Source organism: Pelophylax lessonae (genome assembly GCF_965119305.1).
Source record: "Pelophylax lessonae genome assembly, chromosome: 12".
In the NCBI taxonomy this organism is placed as follows: Eukaryota; Metazoa; Chordata; class Amphibia; order Anura; family Ranidae; genus Pelophylax; species Pelophylax lessonae.
The window spans coordinates 137,713,394-137,729,232 of record NC_138779.1 but is presented as its reverse complement, the minus strand read 5'-3'; the positions used below and the strand labels follow the sequence as shown (position 1 = coordinate 137,729,232).

Sequence of the window (15,839 nt, the reverse complement as noted above, 5' to 3'; positions counted from 1 at the left end):
ATTTAATGACTGTTGGGCTATCTTGTTGAAAGAGCAGAGCTTAATCAGCAGGCTGTCAGAATATTTAATAATGCCAGGGTTACACTTTTAATTTTTTTTTTTATGTCGTGCACAAATTTGAATATTTTTTACTTATTACTATCAACAGCATGTCCATTCCAGAATGGGGATGTTTTTCTTGTTCAAAGGTTTTATTGAAGTGTATTGACCTAGAATGGGGATGTTTGTGACCACTGACTATGCTCTTACATATGTTTAATTTAGGACGGAGAAGAAAATCACTTTTACGAATGCAGGTTGATGGGCAGGGAGGTGACTGCAGGCTGGGAGGGATGAACTGGGAATGTGGGGGCTACTATTCCTCATTTCAGATGACTGTTATTGACATTTTCATGTTTTAAATCCAAGCAATATATTTGACTCCAGTCAGTTTGTTAGAGAAATACCCTTTTGTTCAGAATAACTTATTGCATGGCTGAGTTTCCAGTAACAGTTGTAGATGCAGTCAATAGTCTGACTATTGATAATGACAGTTCGATCATTGGATTTCCACTACATCTCAAATGGCTTTATATTGATTCCAAGTTGAGATTAAAGTATATATATATAAAATGGGGTGATTCCAGTGGGGAGAAGAGGATTTTTAAGGGGTGGGGCTGTCCCTGGAGTTGGGCTTGAAGGCTTATTTGCATGACTATCCAAAATCCAATCTTCCCTCTTATGTTATGAAGCAGGGAAAAAGCTGGACAGAAAGCAGAGCAGGACAGTATATGAACCATTTTTTTTCTAACGCTATATAAGTATTATAATAGAAAAACTCACTGCTGCCTTTTGTTTTTCCTAGCATCAACCTTTTTGGATGCAGCTGATACATAAAACAGTCTTCTATACTGTATTCTCCATCCCTTTCCTATCTCTCTTTACAAAAAAAATAGGGGTACAAACCAGCAGCCATGTGCATGCAGCCTAGTTAATTTTGTTATTTTAGATCACTTTACCAGTATTTGCATTTTTAATATTATTTGCATTTTTTTTTTTTTTTGCTCTCTACAAAATATCAATTGCAAACATCGCAAGTAGCCAGAAATCATTTAGGGATGGAACCTTAGCATCTGGATTTAAAGTATATGTCAGCTACTCCTGGAAACAGCTTTAACAACGGCAACAATCAATCAAGAAGGTTTTAAGAAGTCATTGCTTTCAAGTAATTAAACTGACAGGGTTCAGCTTTGGGACTCCCGTCAAGTTCTTACTTTAATGAAGCAGAAATCGAGCAGCTGCCTGGATTGGTTTGGCGGAGGCTGAATCCTGCCCCTCCAGAAATGTGCCTGATAGAATTCTATTGATCAGTGATGCAGTAGTGAGTGGTGGGACTTCAGTGAAGGGGGACCTAGAAGATGCTCTGCACATCTGGACTATAAGCATCAGCATCACTGAGCTGTGAACTTGAATGCCATATCACACATCAGATACCACTCCTACTATACAACACAAGTGGAATAATGGATCTTCTCAAAGCTTTTGTCAGCATTATCATTTTCTGCTTCTATTCTTGTGAAGGAACGAGACTGCAAAGTGGTAAGTACAATATGTAAACTTATACATTAGAGAAGGCGTAGTATATTGATTGATTCACCTATACTTGTTGGAACGCACTTTTTCTAATGCAGCTGTGCCTTCAAGTCTAGTACAAATAATTTTCTGAAAAAAGATTTAATTAACGTATATTTTACTTTAAATGTATTATTATAGTTATTGACTGGACTACAGGTGCATTTTTATTTTTAAAGTATAGGTAATCCCAATTATTAAAACCTCATAAACTATATTTAAAATCTCATAAGCATTAACATGTTACTATAATAAAGGTTGTTTTTCAGGTACTTCCTGTTATAGGGTGACAACGCATTGTCTCGGTCTTACAATTCTCCTGTGTAGTCACCTGGCTTCCATTAGACCAGGGATCCTCAAACTACGGCCCTCTAGCTGTTGCGGAACTACACATACCATGAGGCATTGTAAAACTCTGACATTCACAGACATGACTAGGCATGATGGGAATTGTAGTTCCTGAACAGCTGGAGGGCCATAGTTTGAAGACCCCTGCATTAGACACTTCAAGTGTTGATTTTAACACACATTTTGCAGGCATGGTCCACTGATATCCCCATCGGGAAAACTACCCTGAGAAATACCATGCAGTCATTTGTGCATACATGTAGACACAAAGTGGCCGAAAAGAGGCTGCAAGAGATTAGCAGCACTGCAATGCAAAAAAGGAAAAAGTATAAAAATAATATCTTTGTTAGAATGGCAGTGGCAGTTGTATATTGTTCACAATGCTTTAGCAAACTATACTAACCATTAATGCTGGCCGTACACTAGGCAAAAAAATTGTTCGAAAATCTGTCATTTGGTCCATTCGTTCGTTTTTCATCCAGTTAATGGGCACGAATAGAAAATCGGTTTTAAATTTCCAGAGCCGACAAATCGAAGGAACAGTTTGGAAAATTCTGACGACGAACGATAAATTGAAAGGTTAATGTGTTTCTCGCCCGAACTGTTTTCACTAGGCATATGGGACAAACTGAATGAAAAACGGTTTAATTTATGTCCATTGAACGATTTATCGTTCGAAATTCGGTTATTACATGACGGCACGATCGTCTGTTCTCAGGATTTTTCGTTTTTCGAAAATCAGTTTGAACGATTTTTTGGCTAGTTTATGGCCAGCTTAAGTTAGAGTTTTTGTCTACCATAATATTATTCAAATTGCAGTACTTTATAGCAGCTAAAATCATTTTTCATTTTGTCTAACCACGTATACCTCAAAATAGAGAAAATCTGACTGCTTGATAAGTGTTTCCATACTTTGCATATCTTCAATGCCCTTTTGTACTGCCTCAGTAAAGTTTCCAAACATATGTTCTGTTTAAATCAACTTCTCTCAACCTTTTTTACACCAGAGGAACCCTGAAACTGAAAAATAATTTTCAGATCGTGAGGAACCTCTGCTAGAACCAGTTCATTGGGCTCAATAGGTAAAATACCACTTATATTGGTGGCTATCGGGAAGTATGCCCCCTTTACAGTGGTAGCCAGAAGGCCACCCTTACGGACAGCTAAAGTAAAATGATATTGGTGTGCTGCTGAGTAGAGTTGACCCCGTTGCAGGCACCATAAAATGGAGGATTAATCAGTCGCAGCTTGGGGAACCCCTAGGAACTTCTGGAGGAACCACCGAACCCTGGTGGTTGTGAGTAGATGGTTCAATAGCAACTTTGAATCTGGAATGCCATACTCACAGCAGTAGTGAGGGTGGCTTATTTACATGTGTGAGTTTCTTGGTTTTGAACAGCTCAGGTGTTTCCTAAAGTGGAATTCCAGGCTAAAGCCAAATAAGCTTTAAGTGGTTCTAAAGCCTTGGTATTTTTACCCTAATGCTTTCCCTGCATTAAAGATATTGAAAAGATTACATTAAAAAAAAAAAAACATCTCTATACGTACCTGCTCTGTGCAATGGAATTGCACAGAGCGGCCTCAAACCTCCTTTTCTCAGGTCCCCCACCGGCACTCCTTGCCCCACCTCTCTGTCCAGCACACCCATGTGAAGCCGCTTCCCTGGGGGGCACTCATGCATGCTTGCTGCGGAGCCCCGTGGCTGCGTCCATTGACAAAGACAGCAGGAACTAGCCCTGCCTCCACTTTCTTGTCACTGGCTTTGGTTGACAGCACTGGAAGCCAATGGCTCTCGGTGCCCCTACAAAGCCACCGAGACCGGGAAGTGAGGGGAGAGAAGAACTGCAGACATGTACAGTGCTGGATCGAATGAGAGCTTAGGTATGTAAAAGGGGGATGCTGATGCCTAAACATTTTTTACTTCAATGCAAGGAATGCATTAGGGTAAAAAATGTTTAGGCTTTAAAGCGCCCTGCTAACTATTTCCCTCCCCTCAACTCTTTAAACACTCACCCGAGCCTGTCAGTTTTCACAGGGACTTGGCCAGCAGCAGAACTGGCTGTCAGTCAAACTATGTGAGTGAAAGGGGGGGGGGTCAGGACCAAGCTGCACTTGTCTATAGACACACACAGTGAGGCTTGGGAGTGAGGGGGGCACTGAATATAGGAGGAGCCCAGAGCACCGGCCGGGGACCTGGGAAGAAGTACAGAGCAGGTAAGTGTGGCATGAGGTTTTCCAATCACTATAAAACTGCTCTCAACCTCTTCTAACTTCTATACTAACTGCCATGTAAGGCATTTTGCACACTGGAGATTAAAAAAGCTCAGTACAGCGTTGTTGTTTTTTTTTTTTTATGGATGTAAAATGCAGTTTATTGTTTACAACATGCCTATACACATGGGCAAGCATACAAGACCTGCGTAATAGAAAAACCTGCATTCCCAATCAGTATTTTGCGGCGGTGCACACAAATACAGTGGGTACGGAAAGTATTCAGACCCCTTTAAATTTTTCACTCTTTGTTATATTGCAGCCATTTGCTAAAATCATTTAAGTTCATTCTTCTTCCTCATGAATGTACACATAGCACCCCATACTGACAGAAAAACACAGAATTGTTGACATTGTTGCAGATTTATTAAAAAAGAAAAACTGAAATATCACATGGTCCTAAGTATTCAGACCCTTTGCTGTGACACTCATATATTTAACTCAGGTGCTTTCCATTTCTTCTGATCATCCTTGAGATGGTTCTACGCCTTCATTTAAGTTCAGCTGTGTTTGATTATACTGATTGGACTTGATTAGGAAAGCCACACACCTGTCTATATAAGACCTTCCAGATCACAATGCATGTCAGAGCAAATGAGAATCATGAGGTCAAAGGAACTGCCTGAAGAGCTCAGAGACAGAATTGTGGCAAGGCACAGATCTGGCCAAGGTTACAAAAAGATTTTTGCTGCACTTAAGGTTCCTAAGAGCACAGTGGCCTCCATAATCCTCAAATGGAAGACGTTTGGGACGACCAGAACCCTTCCTAGAGCTGGCCGTCCGGCCAAACTGAGCTATCGGGGGAGAAGAGCCTTGGTGAGAGAGGTAAAGAAGAACCCAAAGATCACTGTGGCTGAGCTCCAGAGATGCAGTCAGGAGATGGGAGAAAGTTGTAGAAAGTCAACCATCACCGCAGCCCTCCACCAGTCGGGGCTTTATGGCAGAGTGGCCCGACGGAAGCCTCTCCTCAGTGTAAGACACATGAAAGCCCGCATGGAGTTTGCTAAAAAACACCTGAAGGACTCCAAGATGGTGAGAAATAAGATTCTCTGGTCTGATGAGACCAAAATAGAGCTTTTTGGCCTTAATTCTAAGCGGTATGTGTGGAGAAAACCAGGCACTGCTCATCACCTGTCCAATAAAGTCCCAACAGTGAAGCATGGTGGTGGCAGCATCATGCTGTGGGGGTGTTTTTCAGCTGCAGGGACAGGACGACTGGTTGCAATCGAGGGAAAGATGAATGCGGCCAAGTACAGGGATATCCTGGACAAAAACCTTCTCCAGAGTGCTCTGGACCTCAGACTGGGCCGAAGGTTTACCTTCCAACAAGACAATGACCCTAAGCACACAGCTAAAATAACGAAGGAGTGGCTTCACAACAACTCCGTGACTGTTCTTGAATGGCCCAGCCAGAGCCCTGACTTAAACCCAATTGAGCATCTCTGGAGAGACCTAAAAATGGCTGTCCACCAACGTTTACCATCCAACCTGACAGAACTGGAGAGGATCTGCAAGGAGGAATGGCAGAGGATCCCCAAATCCAGGTGTGAAAGACTTGTTGCATCTTTCCCAAAAAGACTCCTGGCTGTATTAGATCAAAAGGGGGCTTCTACTAAATACTGAGCAAAGGGTCTGAATACTTAGGACAATGTGATATTTCAGTTTTTCTTTTTTTAATAAATCTGCAACAATGTCAACAATTCTGTGTTTTTCTGTCAGTATGGGGTGCTATGTGTACATTCATGAGGAAGAAGAATGAACTTAAATGATTTTAGCAAATGGCTGCAATATAACAAAGAGTGAAAAATTTAAGGGGGTCTGAATACTTTCCGTACCCACTGTACATGCATATACACACAAATACATGCATATGAGCATTAGTATGACTGCATTTTCCTTAGGAAGGTATTGTGCGTGTGTGAATATACATGCAAATACGCACATAAATATGCGCAAATTAGCCCAAAGCATACGACTTAAATTACGTCCAAAAATAGCTCAAACATCAGTAATGTGTGCAAGAGGCCTAATAGGATAAATACCCTGTAAAGGAAGATGAATATATTTACCTATTCTCATGGTGCTTCGGTCATGTGATTTCCCCAGGCGCCGGCTTCAGGGTAGAGGAAAGAGCGCTAACAACAGATGGGTGAGTATAACACCCGTAGACTTACTATGGGGAATCCATAGTAGTGCCCTGAGAATAAGTGAGTATATCCTTCTTCCTTTTACAGGGTATTTATTATAATTATTGGGGGTGGGGGCAGCTTACTTCTAACCTGGAACTCCACTTTAAGCATTTTTTTAGGCTCTCAGAGCTCTATTACAGACACCATTTAGCATGTGGTTACATATCTGTACTTGGCAAGTAAACCAGTTTATGAAATTAATTACTGAATGTAAACTTGCACTGCTTCAAATTACAAGTAAAATAATCTCTAGATTATGTGCAGTATCTCTCCACTCATATGTATTAACAATCACATTATTAATGATTTAGCCATTTGTAAACAATCCAATTGCCAACCTTTACTTTTCGGGCCATGCACATAAATATGTAAAATGAGTATACATGTCAGTGTAAGACTTTAAATCTGGACTCATATGGGTATAAGGAATAAGTCCTGTGAGCGACCCTGAGGCTCTAAATCGATCAGTTATTTGCCGCAGACACTCCACTTCTCATAATAATGTGCTTAATTGAAATAAATATATAGCGTTGCGCGAATAAAATTTTTTTTTAAATTAATTAATTTGTGCTTAAATTATTAAAAACCCAAAATATTTATATGTGACATAATATTAAAGTGCCAATAGTGCTAATAAAGTGATAAATATAATATAATATAATACTCATAGAAAAGATAAAATATAAAATATATAGATATAAAAGTTCAGTGTGCAAAGTGCAAAAAGCCAATAAACAAAGTCCAAAATGTAATCCTAAAGTGATCTGTGCTCCCAGAGAGAAGTGACCAGAGTGTCACAGTGGACAGCCAGCCGTGCACCCCCTTGTGAATGGGTGCTCACCTCAAATCCTTAAAAAGAGCGCATAGATTGTTATCCCAAAAAGATCATCCATCCATATCCTTAAGGGCTCCTCTGATTCACAGGAGTTGCAGCGTCAATCAATGCAGTATATATGCAAACAAAAAGACTTACAAAAGTGTATGAAATCCTTAAACAATCAGCTTTTATTAAATAAAGGTGGATAAATCTCACTCACATTTGTAGGTGCAACACATGCACTTGGACAATAGCATCAAGTAAATGGTGGAAATTGTGGTGGTGTAGTGGGAGAGACTGCACAGCGCCGCCGGTCTCCACAGCGTGCACCGATAGCTGACAGCCTCACCTAGACAATAGTGTATCGCTCCGTCCGTCCTGTCCCCTCTCCTACGCGTGACGACACAGGGATCACGTGTCTTCCTCAGGGGGATATGATAGGACGGTGGAGTGTGCATAAATATGTACAATTTTTGGCTATGAGTATACATGTCAGTGTAAGACTTTAAATCGGGACTCATATGGGTGTTTCTAATTCCTACTGTGTGCTTCCCTGGAGTCCAGACCAAAATCAAATATTGAATCAATATTTCATATTGAATATTAAATACATATTGAATATTGAATCAACTGGGTCAATACACGAGTGCTTAGTGAAGTGCTCACTCTGCTGGGTGCAGGGCAGGGGTAGACAATTGTTTCATGCACATTGTGAAGCTGCAGCAGTGCCCTATGGAATTTAAAGGTCCAGTTATACTAGATGTGGGTTGGGGATCACATGTAGACCTTGACACAACAATTTCCAGAGCAGGAGAGATGCAGGTAGTATCCTAACTCCTGGTTTATACTATCCAAGGGGTGATGGGCTTTGAGAACCTCTTTTACTTATTCCCAAATAGACTTGGGATGTGCATAATGAGTGTGCATTTTCCTCTTGACCCCATCTAGTCTGGAAGGGATGTTGATTGTATTACCCCAGTTATGAGCCATCCATGATAGAACTGAAAGGCGGCACTGATGGGCACTAATGGACACTGATAGGCGGCACTGGTGGGCAATAATGGGCACTGGTGGGCGACACTGATAGATGGCAATGATGGGCACTGGTGGGCAGCACTGATAGGGAGGGCACTGGGGGGCAGCACTGATGGGGAGGGCAATGGGGGGCTACCTGAGCCCTAATTGCCATCCCTGGTGGCCATAGTGGGCATCCCTGGGGTCATGGTGGGCATCCCTGGGGTCATGGGTGGGCATCCCTGGTGGTTCTAGTGCCACCCCCCCCCCCGAGGGTCTGCACTGGTAATCAATGATCTGATTACCGGTGCCGACCCCCCCCCCCAAATGTGTACAGAACGCCCCCTAGAAACATAATCCTGCTTGTGTGTTTGGCTCACCAATTTTCCCAGAAGTCTGCCTAAGATACAAATCAGATTTCAGGCATCCCCTGCAACAAAAATGCTATTTTTGGTGAGAAACTCCCAATAGGAACACGTCTAAAGGGAGGCACGCCCAGCAGCTTTCCTCATTAGAGTCCTGCAGCTGCCACAGCTGACAGATAATTATGAAACCACTCCCATTAGATCTACTGAGCACGGAGGAACAAACTGGGATTTCTTCCGAATAACTAAAGGTAGGGATCTGCAACACAGGCTGTTATAATCCTTGCAATGTTCATAGATCACCCAGAGGGGAATGTTTTTTTCTCAACAAAAGCGGAGTTACGCTTTAATTCAAATAACTGTCACAAGCCCCCTTGGAGCAATCTCTACCCTACCCTTTTATTTGGTGTAAGGGAAAAATGTCTCTACTCGGAGTATCTATAGCAAAAAAAAACCTATAATCCCTCCTTTGCTACACTCCTTAAAAGTATCTCTCACTGCTTGGACATACTTTAATATTTCTTATATGGTCAGAATAAGCTTTATAAAAATTGTAGCCTTTCCCACAATTTTTTATACCATACAGGTCCTCCCATTTCTCTTTAAAGTGTAAAATCTGTAGGGTGACCTTACGCTGGATCCCCTCTTCATCCCTCCCTGGTCCTGCTGTGCCAGTGTCCAGCAAATCCCAACTGTCAGGCAATGGGACACCGATTCACTGCTCTGCAATTCTGAAACCCCCGCAGGTTAAAGCGATTGTAAAGTCTCATTTTTTGCTGTTAAAAATAACAAATATGTTCTACTTTCCTGCTCAGTGCAGTGGTTTTGCATAGATCGTCCAGATCCTCTTCTTCTCAGGTCCCTCTTTGGCATTCCTGACACCTCCCTCCTGTTGAGTGCCCCCATTCAGACACTGAGCCGAGGTATTCCCCCGCCCCCCTCTCTCCTCATTGGCTCACATACTTTGATTGACAGCAGTGGGAACCAATGTCGCTTCTCTGTAGTCTCAGTCAATGAGGAGAGAGAGTCACAGACAGCTGAGTCTGTCCTGCAACATCACTAGATCGAGATGGGGCTCAGGTAAGTCTTAGGGAAGCTTAGGGGGACTGGCACACACATAAGAATTTTTAACTTCATGCATAGAATGCATTAACCTCCCTGGCGGTATGATTATGTCAGGAATTCTGTACCAAAAGCGGTACAATTTTTTGCATGGAAATTTGGCGTTATGTATTATAGGCCTACAATTCTTAGTAATTACTGACTTAAACCTGACCAAAACAAGACTCTAGTAGACATCCCAGATGTGATAAATTTGAAACACAAACGCATGAATTATAATCTAATCAATAATATAATTTTATTATATAATATATATATATATATATATATATATATATATATATATATATATATATATATATATATATATATATATATATATATATATATAATATTATATAATAAAATTATATTATTGATTAGATTATAATTCATGCGTTTTTATATATATATATATATATATATATATATATATATATATATATATATATATGTGTATATATATATATATAATATATATATATATACATATATATATTGTGACAGGAAGTCAGGTAAATCTGTGGATGTAGTCACAGACAGGAGATGCACTTCCACCTGGTTTAGAAAATTCACCAATTACTATAGGGTGTCGGCTGCAAAGGTAGACAGGACAGCTTAAGGAAGTTGAAAGGCCTTCAGCTGTTTGGAATGAGGAAGTTAAGGCCTCTATAAATTGTCCAAAGGAAGTCTAAGGATTGCTGCCTCCTGACGCTGTGTGAAGCTGGGGAGAGGAGGACAGTCAGATGTGTGCCTCCCGATGCTGTGTGAGCATGGGAGAAGACCTCCTGTAGCGATGTGCGCTGAGGAGGGTAAAAAGTGTGAAGACTACTCAAGGTGAGGTCTGGACTATTTCTATGTGAAAGGAAATAAATGAACTGTTTGCTATGTGTAGAGACAAGCAAAGGAATGGTTGCTATGTGAAGAGACAAACGAAGGAATGTGTTCTATGTGAAGAGTAAAGGGACATGTTCAATGGACATTTGTTGTGTGAAGAGAAAAACATGGACTATTGAGTGTCTGCTGTAGGATCAGCAAAGTCTGCCCAACAGTAGGTTGGAGACAGACTCCGTAGGTAGGTTCCTGTATGTGAGAAGGTAGCCGCCCACAGTGGCAAGGATTTATTTTGGGTTTTATTTTTATTTTGATGTTTTTGATGCTTGCACTTGTGTGAAGAAAATTGCATGAATAAACCAAACTGTTTGCAACCACTTCTCGGCTATCTCCCTGTGTCACAAACCCCCTCAAGGGGTCATCCACACTCATCACCGAGCTAATCAATCCCACATATGGTGGAGGTATGCATTGGGCAGAAGCAGAGATCCCTGCAAAGAAGTGCATCTGTTCTATGAACTTTGTCTGGTGCATGAGATTGCACAATCTATGTGTGCAGGAGAGGAGATCCTGGAAGAGAGAAAACTACTGGCTTTAAAGAGACAGTGGTCTCAAAATTTTTTGCTGGACTGTGAAAAATTTATTGTGGAGTTATTGAAGATGGGGCGGTCAAAATGCCTGAAAGATGCAAAGATAGCTGAAATGAGAGACCGGATTCTATGGATGGAGGGGATGCTACCGTCTGAACGAGCCGAATCCATGCCGGAACAGAGTCTGCTAAAGAGAAAGGTTGTTGTCCCTAGCAACACTGAGGCAAATGCGGATTTTCAGTGGAGCTTTGCAGCTCAACAAAAGGCTCATCAAGAGAGCATGGCAGGCTGGAAACAGAGACGCCAGCAGCAAATGTATATGTGAGTATGTGTGCAGGGCTGAGCGGGATGCCTTGCAGCGGAAGATGGAAGAAAAGGAACACGCCCTGGAGTTGCTTAGGATGGAGCATAGAAACTTGCAGGCTCAGGTGTTCCAGTGGGAAGAATTCACTGCTCTTCTTTTTTCCGAGTTGCACAAACGTAGAGAGACTATAATGGAGAAAGATACAATCCTTATGGAAAAGGAAATTGAAGTTAAGACTTTGCAGGAGCAAAGTATGAGTGATATGTTGGGGTTGCGTAATCAGCTGAAAAAAAGTCTTCAGTCTTTGGAAGCTACAAAAATAGACCTGCAGGATACGCAGGAACAGAATGTTGCTCTGAAAACGTCATTGTCTCTCAGCTACAAGGAGAAAAAAGAGAGAGGCTAAATTACTGAGTACTGTGTATGAGCTCACCACTTTGAGCAATGTGGTAGATGAATTATGTACGGACTGTGAAAGTTGGAAAGTTGAAACCCAACGTGTCCAGCAGCAGTTAAAAGAGAAAGAAGCCTGTGTGGTAGAATTACATTCTCATTCCCAGAAACTAGCCAATGAGGTGAAGGCTCTTATGCAGGGAAAAGGAGATTCTGAACACAAGAGGAAAAAAGTAGAGGCACAGCTGCAGGAATCGCAAGTCAAAGTGTCAGAAGGTGACCGATTGTGTGCTAAGCTGTCAGAGAAGGCAAACCAACTGCAGGTTGAGTTGGACAATGTTGCAAATCAGCTTTCTCAAGCAGACAGCAAATCTAGAGAAATTGCCAAAGATTTCTCTATCTTGGAATCGCAGCTGCAAGACACTCAGGAACTCTTACAGGAAGAGAGGTGTCAAAGGCTGAGTTTTAGCACAAAGCTCAAACAAATGGAAGATAAGAAAAATGGTGTCCTGGAACAATTAAAAGAGGAGGAGGAAGCAAAGAAAAACCTATCAGAGCAAGTCGCAACACTGCAAGCTCAGATAGCAGATATGAAAAAATGCATGGAAGAAAGCGTTGGTTCATTAGAGAATGTTGAAGATGTGAAAAAGAAGTTGGATCAGATGCTTGGTGAGGAGAAGACTGTGTCTGCAAAATATGCAGAAGAACGTGACCGTGCAGAAGCGGAGTGTAAGGTAAACCGGATTTCCTCCACCAGAAGGCCAGTCCGGACTTTCGCTCACGCCCGTGCACATTGCACACCTGCACTCACCAATTAGCATTTGGCTCCCAGTGGCCTATTTAAACTGCTCTAGTACTGTGAGCAGTTGCTGAATGGTCTTCAGCTTGTTCCCGTGGTTCTGAGACCTGATCTGTTGTTACTACTCACCTGTGTATGACCCGGCCTGCCTTTGGACTTTGCTTCTGCCCTTGCTCCTGCTCTGTTGCTTACTACCCTGACCTTGGCTTGCTTAAACGGACCTGATCTGCCTGCTTACCCTGTACCGCGCTGCCCGGCTGTTATCGACCTCGGCTTATCTTCTGGACTTGCTTGCTTGCTGATTCTGTACCTCACTGCCCGGTTTCCGCTGGCTACTGCTCCCACGTTCTGGTGCCAAGCTGCCGCTGCACCCTGTTCCAAGGACTGCGACTTCCAGCTGTACCCACCTACGGAGTGAACACCACCAGCTAGCCGCTACGGCACTCGTGCCACTCCTTGCCTTACACTCTCTGTTCCCACCCTCAGGAGTGTCAGGCGGGAGAAGCAAGAGAGGCCTCCACAACATTCCAGTCTTCACCAGGTACGTGATACGGAGGCGCGTGATAAAGAGAGCAAAGCCCTGTTCTTGGCTCGCTCCTTGGAGGAAGCTCTAGAGTGTAAGACTGAACTAGAAAGAGTTAACAAACAGCTGTGTACAGAGATGGAAGATTTGGTCAGCTCCAGGGATGATGTTGTGAAAAGCGTTCAGGAGCTAGAAAAGTCTAAGTTAGCCTTAGAACAGCAAGTAGAAGAGATGAAGATTCAGTTGGAAGAACTTGAAGAGGAATTACAGGCAACAGAGGATCTGTCCCAAAGAGGGGATAGTGTGCCTGATGCAGTTTTTTAAAATGATCAGTGTTTTGGGGTCTGTCCTGAGTGAGCATCAGAAGTGTGATGACATGTTGCTTGAATCACCCCTTTGGAATAAACAGTTCCTTCGAAAACTTCAAGCATTGGAAAATGTATCATTAGAGCTTCAGCAAACAAAGGAGCTGTGTAAGAAATGTGATGATTTCTCAGTTCAGGCTGAAAACCTAGTGGAGAAAACTAAAGCAAGTGATATAAAACTTGGAGAAAAAAGCAAACACCACCTAGTGGAGAAAACTAAGGCTGTTGGTGAAAACCTGAAGCAAATTAATACGTGCCTTTCAGGGAATAGAGAAATTGCCAAAGATTTCTCTATCTTGGAATCGCAGCTGCAAGACACTCAGGAACTCTTACAGGAAGAGAGGTGTCAAAGGCTGAGTTTTAGCACAAAACTCAAACAAATGGAAGATAAGAAAAATGGTGTCCTGGAACAATTAAAAGAGGAGGAGGAAGCAAAGAAAAACCTATCAGAGCAAGTCGCAACACTGCAAGTTCAGATAGCAGATATGAAAAAATGCATGGAAGAAAGCGTTGGTTCATTAGAGAATGTTGAAGATGTGAAAAAGAAGTTGGATCAGATGCTTGGTGGGGAGAAGACTGTGTCTGCAAAATATGCAGAAGAACGTGACCGTGCAGAAGCGGAGGCGCTGTCAGGACCCGGACTTGAACCTGGGACCTCCATGGTGTCTGGCAATGACTCTACTCACTGAGCTACCTGGAATGCTGGACAGCTCCCTGGACAAATCCTTGAATGATCCTGCTGTGAATCTTTATTGCCTTGAACCTTGAACCCTTTGCTCCTCCCATGAATTTCCTGTTATAAACCATGTCTTTGCACTTCCTGGTCGCCAGAATATTGTGCCTTAAACAGCCGATATCTCGCTTGTCTCTCCTGCTGCCGTCTGTATCTTTGCTACCATCCGTTATCGACACTTGGCTTGTTCCTCGACTACTCTTCTGTTTGATCCCAACCTGCAACTACTGGTTACCGACCTTTGGCTACTCCTTGACTACGCTTCAGCTTAATCCCTATCTGCTACTGGACTCTGACTTGCTCACTTCCTGGTGGGGCGATCTTGAGGACCGCGACCTGGTGCTAACACGCAGCAAAATCCATCTCCACCTTCAGGAGCGCTGGTGAAGACCGGTTAGTACTTAGACTCCGCACCTCAGGTGAGCCTGCGTCATCTGCCTGGGTGACCTGTCAGTGTTCCTATCCTGCTGGTTCCTGTGTGACCTGCGACTGCTATAGCTACTGGTCTTCGAGCCTGACCCCGGATCGTGACAGAATATTCTGGCCCAAAATATGGAGGCCGCTATAGCAAGCATCGTGACTCCTCTTAGGCAACAAATTGCTGAGCTGCAAGAATTTGGTGTTACCTGCCAAGAAAAAGTTAATAAACTAGAAAGTCTATTGGAAAGACAACAGAAGGAGATTCATGCTCTGCAGAGACTACTACTGGACCGAGGTGATACTATCACACATATGCCTCAGCCTTTACCATCCAAGTTTAATGGAGACCGCCATCTTTACAGGGGTTTCCTAAATCAGTGTCGTTTATATTTTCAAACACACCCTGCTGCATTTCCTTCTGAGAAGAGAAAGGTAACCTTGATTCTCGAACTTCTGACTGGAGAAGCTCTAGCTTGGGCCTCCCCATATATTGAGCAGGACAGTGCTATTTTAAATAATCTGCAGACCTTTTTGACCGCAATGGATCAGGTTTTTGATGATCCCAACCGCTGTGCTACTGCTGAAGCAAAGCTGCATAGTATGAGGCAGGGAAGACGCTCTGTCGCTGAGTACACAGCAGAATTCAGATGTTGGGTTGCAGATACTACTTGGAACCCTGCTGCGCAAAAGAGTCAGTTCCGCCGAGGGCTTTCTGAACAGGTAAAGGATGAGCTCGCTAGAGTTGAGACTCCTGATGATCTTGATGCCTTCATCCAATTATGTATCAAAATTGATCAGAGACTTACAGAAAGGAGGAAGGAGAGGCTGGGAATGTTTGCAAGTAAGAGTGGCATGCGTTTCTCTGCTACTCCATTTGTTCAGCAGGATTTCAAAGTTGCTCCTAATTCTAACACTCCTGAGCCAATGCAGGTAGATGCAATTAAGAGATCCATTTCCATTCAGGAGAAAGAAAGAAGACGTTCTGAGAACCTATGTCTTTACTGTGGAGATTCTGGTCATTATGCAATTAACTGCCCTAACAAGGTTAGAAGAACAATTGCATCGGTTGATGTGATCACGCCTGAACAAATAAACTCCATTAGCCAGTCCATCTCCCCGTTGGTCCAGGAAGAAAATAAAGTAAATTCTTCACTACCTCATT

General features: G+C 42.6%; 1 protein-coding gene across 1 annotated transcript in view; it reads left to right on the top strand.

Moving 5' to 3' along the window:
- The first annotated feature begins 1,060 nt into the window (after positions 1-1,060).
- The window catches only part of LAYN (layilin), a 147,228-nt gene continuing 132,449 nt past the window's right edge, over positions 1,061-15,839 (top strand). Inside the window, exon 1 of the mRNA XM_082274246.1 lies at positions 1,061-1,578. Within this exon, the coding sequence (XP_082130372.1) occupies positions 1,503-1,578 (76 nt within the window). The 5' untranslated portion in view covers positions 1,061-1,502. The remainder of the gene's footprint in view (positions 1,579-15,839) is intronic.